General features: G+C 60.0%; 1 protein-coding gene and 1 pseudogene across 3 annotated transcripts; one reads left to right on the top strand and one right to left on the bottom strand.

The window, feature by feature from the left end:
* The first annotated feature begins 1,559 nt into the window (after positions 1-1,559).
* On the top strand, positions 1,560-20,321 carry LOC133628558 (retinoic acid receptor alpha-like). 3 transcript variants are annotated; one of them, XM_062016917.1, is made up of 9 exons: positions 1,560-1,785; positions 8,344-8,641; positions 17,125-17,273; positions 17,378-17,519; positions 18,262-18,422; positions 18,515-18,691; positions 18,908-18,974; positions 19,190-19,348; positions 19,640-20,321. In XM_062016917.1, the coding sequence occupies exons 2-9, from the start codon at positions 8,464-8,466 to the stop codon at positions 19,834-19,836; spliced, it is 1,230 nt and encodes a 409-aa protein (XP_061872901.1). In that variant the 5' UTR covers positions 1,560-1,785; positions 8,344-8,463; the 3' UTR covers positions 19,837-20,321. The 3 variants fall into 3 exon arrangements, with proteins under 3 accessions (XP_061872901.1, XP_061872900.1, XP_061872903.1); XM_062016916.1 differs by having other exon boundaries at positions 18,770-18,974; XM_062016919.1 differs by lacking the exon at positions 18,515-18,691 and having other exon boundaries at positions 18,770-18,974.
* A 961-nt stretch (positions 20,322-21,282) lies between these two features.
* LOC133628667 (gap junction delta-3 protein-like) lies at positions 21,283-21,851 on the bottom strand (annotated as a pseudogene).
* Between the last annotated feature and the right edge of the window lie 3,726 nt (positions 21,852-25,577).

Raw genomic sequence — 25,577 nt, 5'->3', positions numbered from 1 at the left:
GCTGCGGCCCAGGAGGGGAGTGGGGGAGGTGGCAGGTTCAAGCCAGGCTCTGCTCACTCTTCTCTCTGTCCCTATCTTGTGGTGGGGGAGGGTGAGGGGGGATACTGTCCCTAATCCCTCACCACACCATGGGGCTGAGCAAGGACCGTGGTCCTGCTGCCCAGCACCAAGCTGAGTGGGTACGGGCATCCCCACACCCTGTGCCTTGGGCTGGGCACAGGCTGCTGGGGGGGCGTCCGCTCCCCACAGGCCATGGCGGCCACATCTTTCCCTGCACCAGCCCTATGGCTGTGACACAGCCCCACAGCACAGGGCGAGGGTAGGAAGGAAGTGGCTGGCAGCGTGTCTGACCACAGTGATGGGAGTGGGCACTATGGTGCTCTCTAGATCCTGACTGCTCTTGCTTTCCCTATGCTCACCATGGTGCTGGGTGAGAGAGTGGCAGGCAGAGTATGGGGCACCCAGGACAGACCATGCTGAGCATCCACTGGTGAGGCTGGAGGGTTCCTGGTCCTGGCACTGTCTCCCGAGTGGCCTGGCTGTGCTGGAGAGGACAGGGACAGTGTGGCAGTATGCGGGGACATGGCCCCGCAGTGTGGGAAGGTAGGTGCCCTCTCCATGCCATCCTGCCAGGGTGCCCACAGCCGCAGCTTCATTCTCTGCCACAGTGGATGAAAAATTGATAGCACAGGTGGATTGAGCCACACAGGTGCCAGAGCTCCTGCTGGAGCCATTCATCACCACCTGGTGAGGGGTCAGCAGTGCCAGGGCAGGAACATGGCAGTGCGGGGAAGTCACTGCTGGGACACTCTGGGCCACCCAGGTCCCTGCCAGAGCCTGCAGCTGGGGGAGGCCAGTGGGGCCCTGCCCCCTCCCACCGCACTGGCACCAAGGTTCCATCTGACAGCCCCGTTCTGCTCAGTGTGCCAAAGGTGGCGGGATGGGGACAGCAGCTCTGCTCCAATGGCACCCCCCATCCATGCTTCGGCACCCCGACACCATGGGATGGGGCTTGGGCCCCACAGCCAAGGGCAGAATCCAACCAGATTTATTAGCCCCCCAGCAGGGGGGTTCCCAGTGTGCAGTGGTTGCGCCAGAGGGCCACTGCCGGGGTGGCGAGCTGGCTGCCGAGTACATCTGGCAGTAATTTGACACATTCCTCCGGCCTGAGCACATGCCTTGCCTGCTAATGGGATTGGGGGCCACAGCGGTCGCGCCTCGGGCCGTGCGTGCCGAGATAGCGCTGCTGCTTTCGCCTGAATTGGGGTGGCCTGTCTCGCTCTACTGAGCGCAAGGGGAAAACTGAGGCACGGGAGAGAATACGCGAAGCGGCCCCTTTAAGAAACTGCTCCCGCTCCGCGTGGCGGGCGCACCCGCATTATCCCCCTCCCCCCTTCTCGAGATTTTTCAGAGTTACAATGCAGCGCCGGCCCCGCCCACGTCACGCCCCGACAGTCAATAGAGGCAGTGCCCCATTTAGTGTCGGGGCGTGTCGTGAGCGGGCTCCGCGAAAGGGGTGGGGCATCTTCCCGCGCTCCTCCACCCCCGCCCCCGCCGCCCCGGGTAAAGTTTCCCTGCGAGCACGACTCGCAATGGCCGCAGCTGCCGCTCGTTAAGTGTATCTTGTAGTTCTTCCCCCTCCCCCCGTTACCTAGGTTCCTCCCTCCCCAATTTTACGCTTTAGGTCAGGTCACCCCATACTGCCGCCATGCAACTGCTGCCGCCGCTACCACCACCGGGAGCTTCCTGGTTTTAAGGATCTCGGTGTGAAATTTCCGTGATCAGGTAAGGAGTACAATATCCGTGGGAGGGGTCTCGTCACGGCTTAGCGGTGTTGGGGGTTTTGGGTAGGGGAGTTCCGCCGCTTTCGCGGGGTTGTTGGGACCGGGTGAGGGTGGTGGGGGCCGTCCCGCTGTGCACTCAGGATTTCTTCTACTGTGGGTTAGTGTCCGTCCCCACCTCTGTGAGGGGCTGCTGGAGGGGGTCCTAGGGCGGTGTGTGGTGGGGGAAGGGTCCCATCTCTGGAGGTGGCGTCGGCGATCGCTTTCCGGTAAGGGGGTTATCCTGCGGATCGCCCTCGCTCTGTTTCGATAGTGAGGTTCCCCCCGGGAGAGTAAGGGGCCCCGCCTGGCTGAGGTTGCCGTGAGACCCAGAAGGGTGGCATTGACCCTGACTCCGGATCGTGGCTTTGCCTCCGCCTCCCCACCTCGGCCTTGACGGTGCTGGGGGCCCCCTGGTTACCGGTGATGGGGTCTCTTGTCCCAGGACCGGCTGTCTAGGCGCTCCCGAGCGGCAGCGCTGCCTGTCCCCATTGGGCACCCCCAACTCGGGAGACTGAGGTTCGTCACCGCCCCGGGGGGGGTCACCGCCAGGGAGCGCGGGGCTGGGGGGGAAATCTCCCCAGAATCGCCGGACCCTCCCCCGGGGCCGCCGGTGCGGGCAACCGGGTTCTCCCCCCGTCTCCTCCGACGGGGGCGGGCAGGAGGGGGAAGTCGAGGCCGTTTCCTCTTTTCGGGGTGCGGGGGAACCGGAGTGCAGATGGCGAGGCCCAGAGGGTGAGAAGAGCCGAGGATGCAGGGGGCACTAGCGGCGTCTGCGCCGTTTCCTGGCAGGCGGAGGAAGCCATTGCTCTCCGCCACTGACAGGGCGCTCGCGCGGGGGCGAACTGGGCTGGAGGCGCCGACCACCGCCTTCCCCCGCCGCAGCAGATGCCTGGGGGCGGCGGAATCCCCGGGGGCTCCTGGTAGCGGAGGGATGCATGTGTGGAGGGGGTTGTCCCGCTTGGGGCTTCCTGGGCCGCGGCACCGTGGGGAGGGGGAATACCTGTGTGGGACGGGCAGCAACCCCCCGGGCGGTGCGAGAAGCCGCAGCAGAGCCCCCCTGCCCGTCCGAGTCGGGATGTCCCCTAAATCTGTGCCTCTGACCTTTGATCTCGTTGAGTGGCAGGGGCCATCCTGCAACCCAGTGGGTGCTCGAGGAGGGAGGGGACACGCAGACACAAACGCTTTCCCTGCAGTGCCCATGTTGGTCCCTACTGCAGGAGTGGCTGTCCCGCTTGGGATTTCAGGCAGGCACTGGCTGGTGGCTCTGGGTGCGGTGCCCCAACTGCTGGGCTCTGTGCTGGTATTAGCAGGTGATGGCACTGAGGCTTAGTGGCCCTGTGGCTGCCCCTCCTGGACCATATGTCACCCGTGGGCCCTGCATCCTGCCCTTGGGGGTGACCTTGCTGCAGCATGGGGACATGCATGGCCCCGCTGGTGCTCACACCAGGCATGCCAGTGGGTGCCCGATCCCTTCATCTACTGCTCACAGACACCTCCCCTTCCCTCAGGTGACGTGGGCACCAGGACAGTGGTGAGGAAGGCATGGCCCTGTACCCCATCCCACACTGCCTGGTGCCAGTGGGTGCTCTATCCCAGCCAGCATACCCGACTGTCCTTGCGCACCCACCGTGTCCCCAGCACTCAGTCCCTGTGCCAAGAGCAGCATTGTGGCCGCCGAGCCTGGGGAGGGCCTATGCCTGCCCTGCAGTGCTGGGATTCACCAGCTCTGTGGCTTTGACTCTGGCATGTCAACGTGCCACACTTGGCTGTTCTGGCTGTGGGCAGTGTGTGCCCAGGGACACCCATCCCAGAAAGGGCCTGCACCAATACCAGTGCTGCCACCAAGGGATGACTGGGCTCTGGAATCCCCTGGCCCTTTTTTGGGGTGCTGCTGCAGGAGTTTGGGGACCTCTCAGCTGGTGGAGCTGTGGAGCCTTTGCAGTGTGTGCCTGGAGTCTACAGGTACCTCATCCCATGGGGCACCCCCATGCCAGTGCCTACTCTGGGGCTGGGGAAGGCATGTGGTGCTGGCAGGCACGGTGAGGGGAGTGTGATCATATCTGTAGTGACACGTGCTGATTATACGTGTGCCTGCCATGGCCTCTTATTCCCTGGCTGAGCCACGACTGCCAGGCTGGTGACAGGGAGATGGCAGTGGCACACATCCACATGCCCTCCTTCCTGCAACTGGCCTGGCTATGTGGCACAATCAGTTGTAGTGCTTGTGGCACAAGGTGGTTTGCCCACCACTCTCCCAAGTACACCAGGTCCCAACCTTGCCTGGCTTGATCTTGACCCACCCCATGGGAACCTGCCCAGGCCAGGGGGCGTGGTGTCACCAAATCCTGGTGTCCAGGGGATGTTGTGCAACTGCCTGCCCTGTGGGTTCTATTCACCCCCACCAGCAACGGGCACTGTGTCCTGAGCGTCCCTGTGCTGTGGGCTGGTGGTGCAGCCAGCTGCACTCGTTTGCCTTCTGTCTAGGGCTGTGCTGTTCCCGGCATGCCGTTCCCAGGGCGATGGCTGCTGTGGCACATCCAGGGCTAAAAACAACTAGGGGCTGCTGCGCTGCAATCCTTCTGCTTCCTGGGAACTCACAGGGACACCTGTGATGGGGTGCCTGTTTCAGATGGGGCACCCTGGAACTGGGACATCCCTGATGGCAGGGCTACGGGACCTGTGCTTGCCTGGGCTTATTCTCAGGCTTGGGATTGTGCTGCAGTGTGAGGGCTGGACTGGGCCCCGGGAGTGCCCCCTCTGTGAGCAGGCAGTGCCAGGCTGGGGATCCCCAGAGCACTGAGGGGCTGATGGGCTTAGGCACTCCTGGGCCTTTGGGGTTGAGCTGGCCTGGCCTGCTCCTTCCAGGTTCTGGCGAGCCGACATCCATGGTCCGTCCCAGGGGCCATGGCACCTGTTCCCACTGAAGAATGGCATGTCTGGCAGTGGGTGTGGGAGGTGTAGAGCGGCACATTCCTGGTGTTAACTGGAGCTGGTCTGGCCGCAACAGGTGGAATTTCAGTTTGTGGCTCCCACCTGGCAGTGGGACTTGGGAGTACCGGTGTGAGGACCCATGCAGTGGGACTCCTGATTGCTCCCTAGGGTTGCCCCCCAGGGGGCAGACAGGCCAGCACAGACAAAGTGGCAAGGACACCATCCCCACTGGCCACCATTGTGGCTCTGGCCCTCTGTTCTTGCTAGGGGAAGTGGTGGTGGTTGGGTATGGGCTGCTGCTGGCCTGCAAATTGCTGGGGTATAGGGGCACCAGAGCTGCCCAGGGACCTGCCATGGGACTGAGTGAGCCCTCGGATGTGCTGCTGGCCCTCAAGAGCAGCATGCAGGGCCTGGCATCTGCACTGGCCCCAGCACCCGCGGATCCCTTTGCATGAGGGCCACAGGCAGCCCTGGCTCTGTGCAGGCCACCTGTGCCAAGCGTGTGCCACTGGCTCTGGCCCTGCTGTTGAACTGGGGCATGATTCATGCCTGCTTGGGGATGTGAGAAACGTGATGGTGACTCACAGCTGAGATGCTGTGGGGATGCAGGGAGGAGGTAGGTCTCAGTTGGCTGTGCTGCTGAGTGTGGGGAGTTTTGTGGAGACTTGGCTAGAGAAATGAGGACATGATAGAATACAGCTGGTTAGGCAGTGAGCACTAAGCGATAAGCTACTGGACTCCTGCTCAAGGCCGTGAGAGCAAGAGAGTTGCATGATAACAGGATGAGAAAAACAGGAGCCTGGTTTGGGCTGAGCAGCCACAAGCATCCGAAGTATGTTGAAATGGGGGGGGGGGGTCGTATGTAATTGGGAACCAATGATGAGCTTAGCTTTTGCAATATGTATGAGCCTGATTATTGTATCTATAAAAGAGCTGTGTCTTTGCAAATAAAGTTGAGACTTGTTGCACTACAGGGTGGGCTTGTCTCCCGTCGTCTTCAGCAGCTGAGGGGGGGATACCTCACACCCCCTGCACCACCTTGGCTGACCTGAGTGTGGTGGCAGAAGGCAGCTGGGCCCTTGGCCTCATGTGTGAGACCACCCCAGGCTGGGTGCTGACAGCAGCGAGGAAACCACGGACTACAACTGCATGGTAACTCCATGGATGCTTTCTGCCCTGCCAGGGCAGCTGCCAGTTGAGTGAGGCCACCCCATTCCCCATGTGCGGGGGACATGGCACATGCTGCAGCAGAGGACTGGCACCAGGGTGTCCCCATGGCCTGTCCCAGTGAGGATGGGGGCATGCAGGCAAACAGCCACCACTGCCAGATTTGGGGAGCAGAGTAGGCTGTCAGGGAGCTGGGCAGTGGGCTCTGGGGTGGCAGTGGTGCCAGGGCAGGGGACCAGGGTGTCAGAGTTCAGAATGGCAGGGAAGCAGGATGACAGTCTGGGGTGGCAGAGTTGACTGAGACTGAACTGAAACCTATCTGCCCCAGAATTGAGAGCAGCAAGGGGAAACTGCGCGGGAAGAGGTTCCTCGTGTCTGGGATTTGGCTCAGGCCTTGCGGCTGTGTTTTCCGTGGGGCTTGAATGAGGCACCAGATTCCAGGAAGCTCCGAGCCCTATCCAGCTCCTGCTGGGGACTGGAGGAAAAGGCACTAGGGAAGCACAAGTGTGGACCCCTGCTGAGGGACTGCGTGACCTTCAACCCCACACTGCTGGCCTGGGATGCTCTGGGATCAAGGCCTGGACAAAATGCCCAGGACCCCTGTTTGGGATGCCCAGGACTTCCAAGTCAGGTGTGCTGGGGTCTGTGTTGGCACAGGTACCCATGGGGACTCCATCAGGCTGCAACTCCTTCTACCCACAGGGACCCATGGGAGCGGGGCTGGCTGGGCTCCCTGGACCCTCCTGGCCACTGATGGTCTCATGGGGCTTTGGGAAAGAGCTGACGGGGCAGCAGCCACTCTCCATGTTTGAGGCGCACAGTGACCAGGCCAGGGTGCTGGCCTGACTCAATCCCAGGCCAGTGGTGTGTTGGGGGGGCAGGAGCAGGTTAAGTAGTTGGGCCCTGGTATGATTGGCACAGTGCCTGGTGAGCACTGGGCACCAGCAAACAAACAGTTCTTCCTGTGCCTCCCTCCCTGCTGCTCCCCCTGGACAGTGTGGCTTGGGGGCCACAACCTGGCTGGGGGGGGGGGGCATGGCAGCCCCTTGCACTGGGGACCAGTGTTCCTGTGGCTTCGCACAGGGACTCCACATGAGGTCTGTCACCTCCCCAGCACTGAGCCATGGCCCCTGGGCCTGGGTGGACGCTGGCCTGGCGTCCAGCACTATGCTCTGGTGGTGCCCACAGGAATCCCGCATGTGTTGTGACACCCAGCAAGGCACTCTTTACCAGGGCATGAGGGGGGATGTGACCCTCACCTCAGCCATTGCTGAGTGCCCACCGCAGGGGCAACTGGACTGGGAGTCTCCTCATAGGTGTTCCAGTGGATCCCCATGGGGATGGGGGGGAGGGAGGTCGATGATGGGGCCGGGGATGCTGGTGTGAGGTGGGAGGATGGGGGCTTTGCCTTCAGTGGATACACCCAGCTGGGTGCTGAGGGGATGGGCAGAGCTGTGCCGTGCCTGGCCCAGCCCCTCCCCAGTGCATTGCCAGATAACCCAGTCTTGTTCCTCTGGATCCTTTTCCACCTCTGCAGGACCAGGAGCCAGCTATCTCGGCAAATAAACAGCCCCTGCTGGGCCCTGTGCCAGTGCTTGAGTAAACAGCCAGCCTGGGATTGTGAAAGCCCCATGGCCCCCTTCCCACCACCGCCCCCTGCCCTGGCCTGGGCCATATGAGTCTGTGCCCCACAGATTGGCGTGGGAGCTGCTGGAACGGTCCAGCACATGGCATGGGGTGGGGGCTGCACCCTGACAGGCAGCACCCAAGCCCTGTGGCCAGTGGGCATGCTGAGCCCCTGGCTGCTGGTCCCAGGGCCACTGAGTGCCCTCTTGCCCCCGGGCCAGGTAGTTGAGCCCCTTCACATTCGGTGCAGACTTAGGGGAGGTGTAGCTGGCAGGGGCACATGACTGACAGCAAAGAGCTGGGCTGCTGCCGAGCCACTATTCTCAGGGGACCCCGGTGTGCCGATCCACCCCGCAATTGCCTCGCAGCCCCCTGTGCCTGGGGCAGGGGGTGCGGCCCCCTTGGGACCTGTCCTGTGTGTCCCTACTGCCAGGGCAGACCTGTGGGAGTAGGTTTAGGGGGCCCACTGTGTGATCCCTTGCCCAAGGGGATGGGTGCCCTGTGGGGCCTCAATGTCCCCACGCTATTACTTGCCCCCTCAGCTGCTAAAACAGGATTAGCAACCTGTGCCTGCTGGTCCTCACCGGTCCTGTTGTCATTAATCTGGGGGATTATTGTTAATCTCACGGGGAGTGCTGGACCTGGCTGGCTGCGCCCTCGGGAGGGAATGTGACCCTCGGGGATGGGGAGGGTCAGTCTGGAGAAACTGAGACATGGCTGGTTACTGCCACATCAGGGTGGGGGTCAGGCATCTCAGCCCCTCTGCTAACATCCTCCCCCTCTGCTCTCCCCTCAGTGTCGCAGGAGCCAGAGAGAACAGTTGCTGGGCAGCAGGTTGCCCATGGGCCCCATTCTCTGCTTGGCCCCTGTGCCCTGCACCTGAGAGCCCTGCACCCTATGCCAGAGATCCATCACCATGGCCAGCAACAGCAGCTCCTGCCCCACGCCGGGAGGGAGGCACCTCAATGACTATCCAGTGCCCCCCTACACCTTCTTCTTCCCCCACATGCTGGGAGGGCTCTCACCTCCCAGCACGCTGGCTGGCATCCAGCACCACCTGCCTGTCAGTGGATACAGCACCCCATCACCTGCCAGTGAGTACCATGACTGTGCTGGGGGGATGGGGGGGTCATACTCTGTGCTGGGGTCTGTCGCCAATATGAGATGTGGGTGCTGACCCCAGGTTACTGCTCCAGCAGTGGTTCATGACCTGCCCAGGGTGGTGACACTGGCAATGGGGGCAGGGAGGTGGTCTCCTGACTCCCAGCCATTGCATTGCCCACCTGTGGGCTTTGGGGCACCAGCTCCTTTTCTGGTGGGAAGTGAGTTCTGGATGCTTCTCCTCATGTTGTCTCCCTCTATGTTGCCACTGAGGAAACTGAGGCACAGAGTGGGGCAGTGGCAGCTGGTGAGATGTGTGTCAGTAAATTGCTGTGGTTTGGCTGCCTTTGTTAATGGCTGTGTTTATACACTGTCTGTTAATGACCCAGCTAGGGCCTGTTGGCTGTCACCATCCCTTACAGCCAGCCGGGCTGAGAGACAGGGACTTGGCAGTGGCGGGGGGCTGGGTAGGCTGGTCCCACACTGCATCCCTGCAGCGGATCTTTGTTCAGTGGTGGCATGGGGGCTGCCTGTGGGGGAGACGATGAAGGCAATCATCGTGTCTGCTTCTGATTCAGTTTCCCCTGACAGGGTCATCCATCACAACCCCAATAATCACCATTCTGCTGTGCCAGCAGCTGGGTCCTTCCTGCACCATGTCCCCAGCCCTGGGCTTGCAGCCTGCCTCAGTTTCCCCAGACCCTCTCTGGGTGTCATGGGGTGGCTGCCACATCCCCTTCCCATTCCTACCACTGCCACGAGCCAGTGCCTTTGCCCGTTTCCATGCCATATTGGCATGGGTGCCTTGCAGCACCTGCTGTAGGGGAGGCCCCTGTGGGTTGGGGTGTAGCGAGGCCCCCACCAGCCCATCCCTGGCCTCCGGGGATGGTACAGGAACCAGGAGCTGGAACTGCCCCTGCAGTGGTGGGACCCAGTGGGACCAGTTCAGTGACTGGGTGGCCGTGGGTGGGGGCCGCCCCACCCCTCTCCTTCCCCCTCCCCTGCACTGGTTCTGGGGACATTCCCAACGCACAGTCTTGTGGGAACAGGCTGGAGGAGTGCTGTTTACCCGATCCCTCCTTCTCTGACTATAGGGACAGGGCAAGATGGTGCCCTGGGGCTGATGGCAACTGGCTGATCTGTGCCTCAGTTTCCCCTTCCCTGATGGGGTGCACCAAGATCCCAGGGGACACAAGGGGTGAGGACACCATGTCTGCCATCCCTCCATAGTCCCTGTGCAGCTTGGTGGGTGCCTTGTTTGTGTAAGTCCTACAGTGTTTGGTGTGTGCTGGATGCCTCTGCTCTCACTCATAGTGATGCCAGGGTCTGTATCCTGGCTGAGAGGGGACTTTGGGGGGGGGGGGGGGGAATACTGCAGAGGGACTGATGCACTCCTCCGTCCCCCCATGCATGTCTGGCCTGCCCTTGCCAGATGTACTACAGCTGTATGGCCCCCAAGCTGATCTGGCTGGTCCCTCTTGGGATTCGGCTGGGTGCCCTGCTGAGGCTGTTGGTGTTGGGATGGGAATCTAGTGGTGTTGGAGTTGCCAGTGCTGGATCTGGCCTTCCAATGCGCTATGTGTGTTGCCCCCAGTGTGGGGAAATGGCTTTGACTGTATGCTGTGTGTGGGGCTGGGGGCTGCCCTGCTCACCTTCTCCTCAGGCACAGGGTGCAGGTGGGGGCCTGTTGCACTCCCTAGCCTGAGTTGGGCATCCCTGGGAGCCACTGTCCTTAACAGGGCCCTTTGTGCTGTGAGTCGAGAGCACTCAGCAAAGGGGTTGTGAGCAGAGGTGCTGGACACAGGCCTGGGGACTCCTGGCACAAGGAGAGTACCCAGATGTGAAGGTACCCTGGGGTAGGTGGAGAGCACCCAGGTTGGTCTTGAGGGGGGCTATGAGGGCTCGTGAGAGGCTCCCTGGGCTGCCACCCCCATTGGGGACCCTTTCTCCACCCTGTTTCCCAGACTGTGGAAAATGAAACCCCAGCATGGCCCCCTCCCCCTGTAGCCAGGCCCCCTGGCCCTGCCCTGTGCTGCCAGGCCAGGAGACTCGGCAGCTGGCTCCCAGCCTGTCACCCTATATGCTGGCTCTGATTTCCTCTGCATCACAGCCACTCCCTCACAGTGCCCCATAATTAATTAATTTTTAAAAATTAATGAGCAAAATGTGCTCCTGTAGGCTGCAAGCAGGGAGGTTGGTGAGGCTGGGAGGGCTCACTTGGGGTAAGGGGCTGGGGAGCTCCAGTGGGGTGTGGTGCTGAGACCACCCCCCTGACCCCTTAATCTCCACCTGGGGAAGATTGATGAGGCCAGGCTGAGTGCTGGGCCTCCATGCCTGGGAAAGCCCATTACAGCAGAGGTTTTCTATCACTGTCATGGGGGCTGGATGGAGCCGCCTGCGCCAGAATTCGCTGCTCTCAGAAGCTGCTGAAGGGGATAAATGGGGTCTTTTGAAGTGGGTAGGAGGGAAGGGGGGCTGTGGGGCCCCGAGATGTCAATGTTGGGGATGGGGGAAGGGGTTAGGGCCAGGAACCATGTACCCCAGGCTGGGATTGGTGGGTTTTCTGAGCATCCCTGTCCACCTCTTGTTGTCTGCTGGGGCTGTGTCCCTGCACTCCCAAAGCTGCCCATGCTGGGCACAACAGAGTCCCCTGAGGTGTCCCCCATGGGATTTGTGGCTGGGGCTCCATCATGTTAGTGGGGACAGTCTTATGTTCCCTGGAGCATCAGCCACCCTATTAGTGGGGTGGGGAGGAAGCGTGGCCAAGGGGTGCTGCTGAGGGGAGGGGTGGCCCATCCTGGTGTTTCCAGGCTGTTGGCATGGTGATGGGACAGGATGCCTGGTGGGGTGTCCCCAGCCCCCTCATGCTGTGGGGCTGCATGTAGAGTGCTTCCCTCATCCAGTTCCTCTTGGCTTCTACATTAAGGTTTTGGGTTTGGTTGTGTTTTCTTGTTTGTTTTGTTTTGCTTTTCTTTAAAACTGTTTCTTCCTGTTGCCACCAGTGTGGACAAGAAGCGGTTGCCGCCAGGGCAGCTGCTGGTGTGTGTGCATGGCAGAGCCATGCCATGGCCCAGTGGTGTGGTGCCACTGGCCCAAGTCCCCTGCGTCCCCTCCTTTGAAACCACATTCTTTCCAGCTCTGATATAAATGAGTCAAAGCAGACATTTGTCATGTTCACCGCAGGAAGTTGGAGGAGTGCTGTGCTTTTGTTCAGAAACCTGCTGGCACATGCGCGCGCACACCCACCCACACCCACACCCACACACCCACCCACACACACCCCCCCCCCCCCCCCCGGTCTTTTTCTTAATTCTTTGTTTTGTTTTCCTTCTTTCCCCTCCTCTCATTATAGGGGGGGGAGGGCTGGCTGCTCACTTTGGGGATGGAGCTAGCCAGCATGTGCAGGGCAATCATAGGTGAGTGGGGTGCCCTCAGCATCAGGGGAACATGTGCACATGTTGGGGTGGGGTTTGTGCATCCTGCCGTGTGTGCACACACATCTGCTCATGCATGTGGCCATGCAGGGCCAGTGTGTGCTGTGGCCCCTGCATCTTCCCACCTCTATTCCTCAGTGCATATGCCTGTGCTCCTCTTGCCCCTTGCCTGTGCCAGGATCTGGGTAGGGGTTCAGTCTCCTTCCAAGGGCTTTACTGGGGTGGGCAACATGGGGCACAGGGGCAGAGCAGAGCCCTGTGGTGTGGTCACCGGGGCTGAGCCCGAGGCATGGCTGTGGAAGAGGTGCCATGCCGCAGGAAGCAAAGGGGGGGAGGGTGAGACCAAATGATGGGCAAGTGTCACCACTGGAACCTGGCCTGGGTCTAGCTGTGGTGTGTTGGGATGATGCTGGGCTATGTGAGCAGTGTTGTCACTTCTTGGGTTGACCCCAGAGGGATACCCTGGGTTTGGGGATGTCAGCCCCAGGGAGGGGAAAGGTAGAGTTTGATGCTCTGCCCTACATAGGCCCTATACAAGCACACGTGTGGGCAGTCGGGCTGTGCACATATATAGATACAGCAGGGCCATGCACACACATGCATTCTCACCCCCGGGGGGGGGGGGGGAAGGGTGCCCAGGAGTCAGGCCGAGGTGAGCCCTTCCCCGCCGGGTTCACCCGCAGTTCACCCGCATCCCATTAGACAAATGAGCCGCGGCCCGGGCAGCCTCCCCTGGCCTGTTCCCTACCGGTGCTGTCTCCCTGCTGCTGTGTCGTCTTCCCATCACCTCCCCCGCCCAGTGCCACCCGGCCCGGGGATGGGAGGCGGTCGGGGGCGGCCCCGCGGAGCGGGGCGGGTTAAGGCTGTTGAGGGGAGGTGACTGGTGTCGGGAGGGACCTGGGCTGCCGGAGCCGCAGAGCCGGCGGGGCTGCGCCTTCCTCCTCCACCATCGCCTGCCCGGGCGCGGAGTGGCGGGGCCCCGCTCCCCGGGCTGAGCCGCGACGGGGGCCATGGCAGCGCGGCGTAGGGCGGCCCAGGGACCCAGCTACCGCGGGGGAGGGGAGAGTTGATCGCTCGGGCCCCCACCTTCCACCTCCGCTGCCGCCGAGGGCGCGGCGGTGGCGGGGCTATTTCCCGGCCCCTTCCTCCTGATGGATTTCTACGGGTCGAGCCGGGGTTGCCTGCTACCGGAGCGCGGCCTCCCCGCGCCCCGTGGGCCTCCCCATGCCCCCCCTGCCCTGGAGCAGCTTCGGCCACTGTAGGTACCTGCGCTCCGGGGGCGGACGGGCCCCTCACCGTAGCCTCGGGCCGCGACTGGAGCCCGACCGAGCGGGAAGAGTGGCGTCGAAACCCGGCTCAGAGCCGGAGGGGGGGGGGGGGGGGGCGGTGCTGAACAGGGTGCTAGGTGCTAATCCCGGTGAGGGGGTGCTGAGCTCAGCCATCGGCTCCATCGCCGGGCCGAGCTCTGTGCTGATGGCGCCAGTTCGACAATAACTGAAGCCTGGGACTGAGGCTTCGGCTGAGCCTGGCACAGCGTTCCCCCTCTTAGACCCCACCGGGGCCGTGCTGTCCTGAGTGGAGTGTCTGGTGGCCCATCATCTTCGTTGTACACCCAGTCCTGTGGGAGAGTGGCCCTCCCTGTTGGCCACAGCTCTGGGTGTGATGACTGTGATGCCAGGGGCTGGGACACCTCCAGGCTTTGGTCATGGTGACTATGACTTGGTGGGCACTTGGGCAGTGGGTGCTGGTGGGACTCCCTGGCAGGGTGCCCTGCTCTCTATGTCATGCTAAGGTGCTGTGTCTCTCCATCCCAGGAGTGCCAGCCCTGTGGCACAGCTCAGTGGTGTCAGGGGCAGCCATGCTGTGCCTTGATTTCCCCAGAGACAGCGGTGGCCAGTGGGGCTGGCCCCAAGGTGCTGCCTGCTGGCCTGACACTTGGTGCTGCCTTACCTGGTGGGATGCCATCTCACTGATCCTGGGGGTGGAAGAGCCACTCCTCAGGGCACAGGGAACCTTCCTGCTACTGCAGCGGAGCCTAGGGACGTTGCTGCACCACAGTTGGGGAAACTGAGGCACGATGTGGTTCCCAAGCTGTAGCAGAGATGTTTGTGGGAGCCCACTGAGGCAGTGGGCATCCCATGCCAGGGTGGACCTGCATATTGCAGAGGGGTTTTGGGGGATGCTGTGAGGGTCTCAGGTGGGTACATGAGATTGGGTTGCACATGAGCACTGCCTTGCTAGGCACAGGGTGGCCCTGCTGTTGCCTTGTGTTAGCCACGCTCCGCCAGCCTGGGCTGGCCAGTTGTGCTCAGCACTGTGGCACGGGACGGTGGCAACAGCATGGCAGATGGGTGAGTTAGGTTGATGAGGACCCCAGTGCTGGCAGGGAACAGGACCCCCTGGGTCAACTGAGCAGGATACCCTGTGAGGACCAAGTGTGGTGACAGTGCCCAGTGGGCTAAGCATGGCGCCTGACATCATGTCAGCAGGACCAGACACCCCACAGGCCTGGAGCACCCCATGTCTCAGGGCTCCTGTGACTCTCCCCCAAGCCCTCACTTTCAGAGGCCCAGGGATTTGGGGTGTGTAGTATCCTCATGTACAGGAAAGCCCTAGGTGTGTGCCCACCCTCCAGCTGGGTGTGCCAGGCCCTGTGGCGCGGGCACGGGGCTGCCCTGTCTGGTATGGTGCTGCTTGCCACACTGAGCCCTGTGACGGGCATCAGACAGGCTTCACTCCTTGTCCGACCGGCTCCAGAGCTGAGACTTGTCCCCAACTCTATCCTGGGAGTGCTGGCTGATGCTGTTGGAGGTGGTGGCAGCCTGGCCTCCTGGGTGTCCCTGGGCCCTGACACATGGTGTGACCCTGAGGGCACTTTCCCATCCCCGGGTGGGGGTGCCCCGGAGCGCTGGCGGAGCAGGGGAGGGGGGAGACCCATTCACCAGGGGATGCTGACGGAGCCACAGCATCTAATCTGCAGTTGTGCCCCACTTCCTCCAGCCTGTTGGGGTGGGGGGCAGAATGCCAGAAGGAGAGGGGACTGGGGAGGGAGCCCGGATGAAAGGGATCCCTAATGTCCTCTGCACCCATCCTGCTAGTTCAGCTCCTTTGGATGCTGCTCTCTGCTTTCCCCTGGGTGCAAGGAGCACCCAGGCCTGATGCCACCATGAAGGGCTCCTGCGGAGCTGGCCAGGCAGGCAGCTGTGCCCGTGGCCCTATCCTCTTCACGGTGACATGGTGGTCCCTTGGCCAGTGGCTGTGGTGGCTGGGGATTCCTGTGGTGCTGGCACAGCCGTGAGTGACACTGGTGTGCGCTAGCACAGGGGAAACTGAGTCCCCTCCCTCCCTCTGCACACAGCACATCAAAGTCTTGTCAAATCTGGTGTAACTCTCCACGAGGAAGTTCTTAAATTATATAAAAGAGGCGATAAATGATGTTTTCTCAGTCACTTTAATGGCTCCACTCCCTCCAATGGCAGCAGTGATTTATTCAGTACCACCTGGGAAGTGCTGCCTGGTGTGATCACCTCCGTGCCCCACACACTCATACCTACCCTGCACGCTTGCCTCTGTGTCCTGCACACTCATACCCACCCTGCATGCTCATACCTTCCTCCATGCTCATGCCCACCTTGCATGCTCATACCCATCCTGCACACTCATATCCACTCTGCATGCTCAGCTCTGTGCCCTGCATGCTCATATCCCACTCTGCATGCTCCTACCTACCCTATGCACTCATACCCACCCCACACACTCACCTCTGCACCTACACACTCCTACCCACCCTCCATGCTTGTTTTCATGCCCCACACACTCATACCCACACTGCATGCATGTGCCAACCCCACATGCTCATGCCCACCTAGAATGCATGTCTCTGCCTTGTACACACCCCACACGCTCATACCCACCCCCACACCCTCATGCCCACCCCCCACGCTTGTACTCCATGTGCCTCAGACTTGCTTCCTACCCTACACGCGTACACATCGCTGTTGTGCCATGGGACAAGTGTTGTGGGTGGCTTTGTCTCTGTTGTCCCCGGGCCCATTGGCACCCATGACCAGTGGCACAACCAAGTGGGGACCCCCCTGCCCTCACCGCCAGTCCCAGCCTTTAATATCCTGTTTGACTGGTTTGCTGGGCTCCAGTGCAGAAAAACATTCACTAACATCCCAGAGGAGCTGGGGCGTACTTAACTCCTTCCTAGCTGCACCCCGTGCCTTCCCTGCAGCTGAGGCAGGTGACAGGACTTGTCCTGGGGGACTTGGGCACCTTCCAGGTGGGCCTGGGACAGGGATAAGCCTAGAGGGTAGGAGGGAACACCTTCTGGGTGGGCCTGGGGACAGGGATAAGCCTAGGGGGTAGGAAGGAACTAGCACATCTCATGGGATTTTGGGAGACAGGAGGGGTTCAGGCACGTCTCATGGGATTTTGGGGAGTGGGGAGCACTGACTGTGTCTCCTGGACTGGCTTTCAGCATGTGGTAGTTGGGGACTGCCCTCAGCACTGCTGGCAGGGACACTCCCTCACCAGAGACGTGTGGGGTGCCAGCTGGGTGACACTGTGCCTGACCCCTCTCTGGTTACTGAGCATTCAACTCCAGGGTGGTGGGTGCAGCAAGCAGCACCCCTGGGCCATGCACATGTATGCCCACACATGCAAGTGGATGTGTGGCATCGGGGCCCCCCCACTACCCATGGCAGGCCCCACAGATGCTGTGGAGGGGGCTCCTGGGATCCCTTCTTTTTTCTTTCATTCTTCAATCTTTTCTGTGTGTCTGCCTGTGTTCTGCGACATCTCCGTGGCCTGGAAATGTCAAGTTTAATCTTCTCAGCTCATGTGCTGACCCCGTGTGACCCAGCCCCATGATTGAGCAGGACTGGGGTGGACAGTGTGAGGAAGGGGGCTGGCAGGACCCTCAGACTCGGTGACAAGCCCTGGCACTGTCACAGGGATGAAGGGCAGGGAGAGTCTCCATGGGGTCCAACCTTGCCTGGGGGTCTCTGTGCCCCTGAGCGCCGTTGTCTTCCCTGCAGCTGTGGAGACGCAGAGCACCAGCTCAGAGGAAATCGTGCCCAGTCCCCCTTCGCCCCCGCCCCTGCCCCGCATCTACAAGCCCTGCTTTGTCTGCCAGGACAAGTCCTCGGGCTACCACTACGGGGTGAGCGCCTGCGAGGGCTGCAAGGTGAGAGCTGCCAGCATCCTGTGCTGGGGCCACTGTCCCCATGGCTCCCCAGCAGGGTGGAAGTCCCTGGGCTGGGTGCTGACTGGGGCGTGTGGGATCCCCAGGGCTTCTTCCGTCGCAGCATCCAGAAGAACATGGTGTACACATGCCACCGGGACAAGAACTGCATCATCAACAAGGTGACACGCAACCGCTGCCAGTACTGCCGCCTCCAGAAGTGCTTCGAAGTTGGCATGTCCAAGGAGTGTGAGTAGGGATGGGGACAGTGACAAGGACACCCTGCTTAGGTGCAGACCATCCTGGCAGCCCAGCAAGGGGGAGGAGAGGGGGCTTGTATCACGTCCTGACTGTTGTCTAGGCAATCTGATTGATGATGTCAGAGATAAATGACACCTGCATGCCAGTTGTCATGGTACCCAAGCCACGCAGCATCACTGGGGGTGGGTGAACAGGGGCAATGGTGCTGGGGAGCAGGTTCTTTCCCCAGCTGTTTGCTCCTATGGGGCCCAGGACCACCCCTGGGGAGAGGGATGGTGATGCTGTGGGGGTTCCCAGGTGCTGCCAGGGGGTGTTTGGCATCACAGTTCACCCTGCACTAAGGAGGAGGGGGTCCTGGCCCCCCCAGCCCACAGAGACTGTTCCTCCCCACAGCTGCTGCCTCTGCGCACTCCCACCATGAACGCAGTGTCTCAGCCGCCATTTCCCTTTCCGGTGTTTCTCTCATCTGTATCAGCTTTAGAGAGCAGAGCTGAGCACCATCCCCATGGTCAGGACTGTGCCCCCCTCTCCCCTTGCCTTGGTGTCACCCTAAATTGCGTCCCAGTGACTTGGGGGCTTATTGAAAGGAAAACTGTGGGGCTGGTAGCTCCACCTGCTACAGATCCCGTTGCTGCTCTGGGAGGACAGAGCATGGTGGGGCTGAGACTCCACCATGGGCAAAGGCCGGGTGACACTGGGCAGGGTGACACTGACCCTGCTGTCCCTGCAGCTGTCCGCAATGACCGGAACAAGAAAAAGAAGGACGTGCTCAAACCAGAGTGCTCGGAGAGTTACATGATTACGCCCGAGGTGGAGGAACTCATTGAGAAGGTGCGCAAAGCTCACCAGGAGACCTTCCCTGCCCTCTGCCAGCTTGGCAAATACACTACGGTGAGTGTCGGGGGGTCCCAGGGGAAAATGTTTGGGAGCATGGGCAGCCCCCCCCACCAAGCCTTCACCCCCCTCACCACCTCCCACTGCAGAACAACAGCTCAGAGCAGCGGGTCTCGCTGGACATCGACCTGTGGGACAAGTTCAGTGAGCTGTCCACCAAGTGCATTATCAAGACAGTGGAGTTTGCCAAGCAGCTCCCTGGCTTCATCATGCTCACCATTGCTGACCAGATCACCCTCCTCAAAGCCGCCTGCCTCGACATCCTGGTGAGCTTGGGGATGGGGGTGAGGAGAGGGGATGGGATGCCAATCTGAGCCCCCTGCCCTTGCTGCCTCTCCCCTCAGATTCTGCGTATCTGCACGCGCTACACGCCAGAGCAGGACACCATGACCTTCTCGGATGGACTGACACTGAACCGCACGCAGATGCACAACGCCGGCTTTGGGCCCCTCACAGACCTGGTCTTTGCCTTTGCCAACCAGCTGCTGCCACTGGAGATGGACGACGCCGAGACAGGGCTGCTCAGTGCCATCTGCCTCATCTGTGGAGGTGGGTGCTGGGGCGGGGGGTGTGCAGGGATGGGCACCCCAACCAGCTTCCCCAGCAGACCCCCACTGCCTGCCTGACTGTCCTCCCTAAATGTCTGACCAAGGGAGACCCCCCAAATGATGCCTCCCCAGTCACCCCTTTGGTACAGGGAACTGTGCCCAAGGAGGGATGCCAAGGCCCCTTATAACCACTGTGTCCCCCACCGCTTTCCCCAGACCGTCAGGACCTGGAGCAGCCCGATAAAGTGGACAAGCTGCAGGAGCCGCTGCTGGAGGCGCTGAAGATCTATGTGAGGAAGAGGAGGCCCAACAGGCCCCATATGTTCCCCAAGATGCTCATGAAGATCACGGATCTCCGCAGCATCAGTGCCAAGGGTGAGCACTGTGGAGAGGGAGTGGCCTCGTGTCCCAGGAGAGCATCCTGGGGGAGCAATCCTTGAGCTCAGCATCATCAGGACAGGTCTGAGTTGCTCATCCTTGCCCCAGGGCACAGCATCCTCCGGAGGGAACCAGGGAGGGGATATCCACAGCACTGCATCCTTCAGGGACACTGAGGACATGGTTATGTCCCTTGTCCTTGGCACCCAGGGAGGAGCAGAGCTGGGAGGTGTTGGTTTAGGGGTGCTGACAGTGCCCTGCCCCACTGACCCTGCCCCATTCCCGCAGGCGCTGAGCGGGTGATCACGCTGAAGATGGAGATCCCGGGCTCGATGCCACCCCTCATCCAGGAGATGCTGGAGAACTCGGAGGGCATGGACGTGCTGGGGGGGCAGGCGGGCAACCTGGACCCTCCCCTGGGTAACTGCAGCCCCAGTCTTTCGCCCAGTTCCAACTGCAGCAGCCTGGCCACACACTCGCCGTGACCCATGTCTGGCTTGCACCAGGACAGAGCCTGCCAATGCCGGCACACAGCGTGGGTGGGGTGGGGGGAGGGAGTTCGACTCCTTGACCGCCCCCCATCAGTGCTGCCCCAGGACCCCCAACAACCCCCACAACTGACAGAGCCCATGGTGAGCCCTGCAGCCTCCCAGTCCTGGGCCAAGCACGTTGGTTGAGTCACATTTCAGAGGCGCGGGGGCCCTCGTCTGCAGCCCTCCAGGGACGCCCTGGCCCCACCAGCACCAGCACACATGGGATTGCCACCACTGAGCCCCTCCCTGCCCCCTAAGCCATCCAGTGGGGAGGACCTGGCCAGACCTCGCATGCTGAGGAAGCAGCAGAGTCACTTTAAGGAGAAAAGAAAGCAAAATAAATAACTATAGATATCTATAAATAAGTTTTAAAACCTTTGTAAAAGTTTGGAGGGGTTTTTAGACCTGTGCAGGTGAAGGGGCCAATGGTGGATGCTGCCAGGGGATGTCATGGGGGGGGGGGGGGGGGGCACACAATTCATTATTATTAAATCTTTTTGTTGTTGTTGTTATTGTTGAGATTTTAGTGGTTTTAATGTTGAAGGGTGCTGGGTGGGCCCTGCTCCAGACCCACCCAGGCAGGTGGGGGCTGGGTAGGCATGTGGTGATGCCATCCCAGGCAGCGGGACCCAGCCCTGCCGGTACAGGGAGGATAGTGGTGGGGGGGGGGGGGCTGGCTCCAGAATAAAGTTTATTTATTCTAGTTCCTGTCTCATTCTTGCTGTGGGGGCACCGGGGGGAAGTGGTGGAACATGGTCAGGGCTGTGGCACCCCCCAAGTCCAGGGGGATTCTTTGCTGCAGGATGACACACAAAAACCCCTATCTGCCCTCCCTGGCTCTGGCTGTCCCAAAAGCTGGACTGAGGTGCCCTCAGCAACCCCAAAATTCTGTTCTGACACTGCAGCTGTTTCCCAAATGCCAGGGGCCAGCCCTGGTCCTGCAGATCTCCAATGCATTCATGACATCCCCAGCACAGGGTGTGGGAGCAGTCCTGTCCCCTCCAATCCCCCACTGCTGGGCTGAAGGGGGCAGTGAGGGGATCAGGGGTGTCCCTGCCCCTGCATAGGGATGAGATTTGTTTGTTTTCTTTTTTGTCCATATATTTTTCCAGCAGCTGCCAGGTGAGGCCCATCCACCACCCACAACAAGAACTGGGGGCACTGGGGCACAGTCCAGCCCTGTTTCATCAGCACAGCGAGGGCTGTGGCAGGGCTGAGTGGCCACAACTCATGGTGGCGATGGCCTGGGCCCAGCTACACCATCAGGTCTCCCCATGGTGAGGGGGACAGTAACTCCTCAGTGGCCCCAGCCAGCTGCCCAGGTGCTGGGCCACGCTCCTGCATCCGGTGGCAGCAGCTGGGCTGTGACGGGGGGCCTTTGCACGGGAGGTGGGCAAGCTAGGCCAGGATGAGCAGTGCCAAGATCAGACCAACCATGAAGTAGAAGTGGATGATGATGGTTTTTCTCAGTGGGGCAGGAGATGAAGCAGTCGACGCGGTGCAGGCAGGGCTGCTGGCAGCAGATGAAGAGTGGTTGTACCCTGAAGCTGTAGAGCAGCACTTGCCCCCGCAGGAAGCCCAGCTTGGCTGCAATCTGTGCCACCACACTGCCCACGTAGAAGGGCTGGAGGTGGCAGGCAAGCCGCCCCAGGGCCCTTGTGCCCCATTTTGGCTGCTTGGTGCATGATGAAGATGATGAAGAGGGTGGCTGGTGCCGAGAGCACGATGACATGGAAGACGAGGAAGCGGTAGTGGGAGATGGGGAAAGCAGTGTTGTAGCACACAGGTTTGCAGCCCAGCTGCTGCGTGTTGGCAAACTCCTGCTCATCCTCAAAGATGTCGCTGCCCACTGTGGCCAAGACCAGGATGCAGAAGAGGAGCATCACCACCAGCCAAAACCTCTCCACCATGGGCGAGTGCTCCTGCACTGCATCCAGCAGCAAGCTCAGGAAGCCCCACTCACCCATGGCCATGCTGCAGGAGTGGAGTCAATGATGGAAGGGATGCTGTGCCCATGAGGATGGACCCCAGTGGGCAGCAAGGCCCCCTCCAGCTCCCTATCCTCCATGCCAATCCCAGTTGCATCACACTAGCCCTGCTTGCAGGAGGGTGCTAGGGCAGTGCCAGCCCTGCTCACTCCATCATGAGTGACCCCAGTTGTCTGCTGTGCCCCAGGACTCGCTCCCCCAGAGATGGGTCCAGGTACACCAGCTGGGGCAGAACGAGCAGGTTCCTCATCCCTTGTTTCCCTTCCCCCCTCCAATCCCACTCAGCCCAGCAGATCAGCCCCAATATCTGTGGAGGCTGCAGTCGTGGTATGCAAGTGTGGCTGGTACTGGCTGTCCAGTCCCTTGTCCAGGGGTGATGGAATGATGGTCCCATGGCCATGCCTGGAGTCTTTTTAAAGAGACAGAGCAGCTGCAGGGGCACCCAGAGGGGAGGGAAGGGCTCAGCTCTTCCTAGGGGGTGAAGGAATAGGGGGAGACAGACACACACCTCAAGGACAAACCCTGTCCCTGTCCTGGGGCCAGCAGCTGCAGGGAGTGCAGGGGGCAGTGGGCCCCTCCCATACAGAAATACCTCCATGCCCATGCCTCCCTAAATTCCCCCTGGGGCCTCAGGGGTACAAAACCACAGGACTCAGCCCCCAAAAGTGCCCCACAATGTTGACATCACCTCCCTGCCCCTGGCAGAGCCCAGATGCATCAGCTGCATTCAATCATGTCTCCTGCCCTGTGGTCCTGCCTGGGGCTGGGCTCTCCCACAGGGAGCTGGGATGCTGTGCCTGGGGATGCTCAGGATACCATGCCTCCTTGCTCCATGATGCTGTGCCCAGGCTGTCGGGGCCATAGAGGGTCCCATGGGCCATCTCAGACTGTACCTGGCTCTGGCATATGCTGATGGGATGCCATGCTGCTGGGCAACTCTGGGGTGAAAGTGTCACAGCTATGTCCTGCTTGACCCCCTGTGGCAGCCCAGGAGCCACTGCCAACTCCCTGTGCCTGCTGGCATGTTGGTAGCCCCACTTCCACCATGTCCATGAGGCTATGAGGGCCCTGAGCACCTACCTGCATGGACATGGGACAGCACAGCTCATCCTCCAGGCCCTCATTAATGACCCTGATCCCATTTCTGCCAGGATCAGCCAGAGCAGAGTCCTTCCTGCCCCCAAACTCCATCCAAGAGCATTAGCTTCACTCAAATCCGTCATAGAATTACAGAATAATTTAAGTTGGAAAAGCCCTTTAAGCTCATGGAGTCCACCCCCTGCCCTCACAGTGCTCAGTCCACCACTAACCCATGGCCCTCAGCACCTCAGCTCCACAGCTTTGCAATAGCTCCAGGAATGGGGACTCCCCCACCTCCCTGGGCAGCCTGGGACAGGGACTGACAACTCTCTCAGGGAAAAGGTTCTTCCTCAGCTCCAATGTAATCCTCCCCTGGGGCAACTTGAGCCCATTTCCTCTTGTCCCATGATATTACTTGGGAGAAGGGACCAACCCCCACCTCACTACAACCTCCTGTCAGGTAGTTGCAAAGTGCTCATGTCTCCCCTCAGCCTCCTCCAGGCTGAACACCCCCAGCTCCCTCAGTTGCTGTGAGAGGCCCAACACTGAACACAGCACTTGAGGTATAGTCTCACCAGTGCCCAGTACAGGGGGACAATCACTGCCCTGGTCCTGCTGGCCACTATTTTTGATACAAGTCACAATTCCATTGGCCTTGGGCATCTGGGCACACTGTTGGCTCAAATTCAGCCATCTGTCTCCACATCCCATCACTCCAGAGTAAAACTCTCCATCCTGGGGGCACTGAGCACATCAGAAACTTGCGGCTGCAGAAGCAGAACCTGAGGTAGATGGTTATGTGGGCAGATGTTGGGCGCCACAAGGGCCTTCACAGGAATTTGGAAACCTCAGTTATGGAGTCAAGATAGTGGTTTTGTAAAGCCACAGTTGCAACACCAGCTCTAAAACCCTGATTTGAGCTTTCACTTTGCAATGGCAGAGCAGAGAGCTTGATGCAAACTCTGCAACAGTCATTTCCATAACAATGCCAAAATTGGCTAAAATCAGCACTGGAAATAACCTGACCCATTTAAGGACCAGTCATGGCAGCAGAGAGTGGGAGCCGATGACCTCTTGCTCTTGTGAAAGTAAAGAGCTTCAAGTCTTCAACACGAACAGAGCCAAGTCATGGCTCAGGGGAAGCGGCACAAGGGAAAACAGAGGGAACAGGCAGCTGAGGATAACTCCTTTTTATTGAAAAAAGGTTTTATTACATATACAAATATTTACATATATATTACATTGTAGTGGGTCTGGGATGGTAGTGATTTTCCACAGCAGCTCCTGCAGTGCTGTGCTTACTGTTGATATCAATATTATGACTACCGCTTGCACAACATCGGGGCTGTCCCTCCAGCATTCCTTTCCCCACCTTCACCAATAGCTGTGGGTGGGCATGATCTTGGGAGGGACTATGGCCAGGACAGCTGACCCAGGCTGACCAAGGAGATATTCCATACCATATGACTTCAGCTCAGTAATATAAACTGGGGGAGAGGAGCAGGAAGGGGAGGCGAGATTCATTTCTGGCCTTCCCAAAGCAACCACTACGTGTACTGAAGCCCTGCTTCTCGGGAGGTGGCTGGACATCGCTGCTGATGGGAAGTGGAGAGGAACAGCTTTATCTGCTTTTGCTTTGCTTCCCGCGCGCGCGGCTTTGCTGCTTATTTATTAAACTGCTTTTATCTCAACCCACGAGACTCCCATCTTATTTTCTCCCCTTCCCTGGCTTGCTGAGGAGGTGGGGGAGCAGTGTGGAGGGCACTTGGCATCTAGCCACGGTCAAACTACCACAGCAAGAAAGGAGGAAAAGGAGGTAGGAGGCCTCCATGGATGAGCAAGGATGTGCTGGGACAACACAGGCAGAAAGCAGCCACCTATCAGAGGTGGAAACAGGGGCTGGCTTCTTGGGAAGAGTATAGGAACATTGCCAGGGCATGCAGGGATGCAACTAAGAAGGCTAGAGGCCTTCTAGAATTAAATTTAGCCAGGGATGTTAAGGACAGCAATAAGGCATTTTTCAAGTACATCAGCAGCAGAAGGATGGCGAGGGGGAGTGTGGGCCCGCTGCTAAATGCTGAGGGTGCCCTGGTGTCTGAGGATGCAGAGAAGGCCGAAGTACTGAATGCCTTCTTTGCTTCAGTCTTTATGGCCAAGGTTGACCCTCGGGAAGCCCAGCCTGGCTAGGATGACAGAATGGCCAGGACAGCAGAGGAATTGCTCTGGGTGGAAGAGGAAGAGGTTAAAGACTTGTTGGCCAAGCTTAACACTCATGGATCCTGATGGGATGCATCCTAGAGTGCTGAGGGAGCTGGCTGATGTGATTGCTAAGCCTCTCTCCAGCATTTTTGAACAATCATGGAGGACAGGCAAAGTGCCTGAGGACTCGAGAAAGGTCAATGTCACTCCAGTCTTCAAAAAGGGCAGGAAGGTCGACCCAGGAAACCCAGGCCAGTGAGCCTCACCTCCATCCCTGGAAAAGTGATGGAACAACTCATCTTGAATGTTATCACTGAACATATGAAGGATAAGATGGTTATCAGGGGGAGTCAACATGGATTCACCAAGGAGAAATCCTGTTTGACCAACCTGATATCCTTCTATGAGTGCATAACCGGCTGGCTA

This window comes from Colius striatus, chromosome W (genome assembly GCF_028858725.1).
Source record: "Colius striatus isolate bColStr4 chromosome W, bColStr4.1.hap1, whole genome shotgun sequence".
NCBI lineage: Eukaryota > Metazoa > Chordata > Aves > Coliiformes > Coliidae > Colius > Colius striatus.
The sequence above is the reverse complement of the archived record's forward strand: the minus strand, read 5'-3'. Positions and strand labels throughout refer to the sequence as shown.

What these genes read in the sequence shown, in the direction of transcription:
- LOC133628558 (XM_062016916.1), top strand. Translation starts at nt 8,464, where the DNA reads ATGGCCAGCAACAGCAGCTCCTGCCCCACGCCGGGAGGGAGGCACCTC. An exon ending in GCGCCTGCGAGGGCTGCAAG is followed by an intron (nt 17,274 to 17,377) that starts GTGAGAGCTGCC and finishes TGGGATCCCCAG; the next exon opens with GGCTTCTTCCGTCGCAGCAT. An exon ending in CCGCAGCATCAGTGCCAAGG is followed by an intron (nt 19,349 to 19,639) that starts GTGAGCACTGTG and finishes CCATTCCCGCAG; the next exon opens with GCGCTGAGCGGGTGATCACG.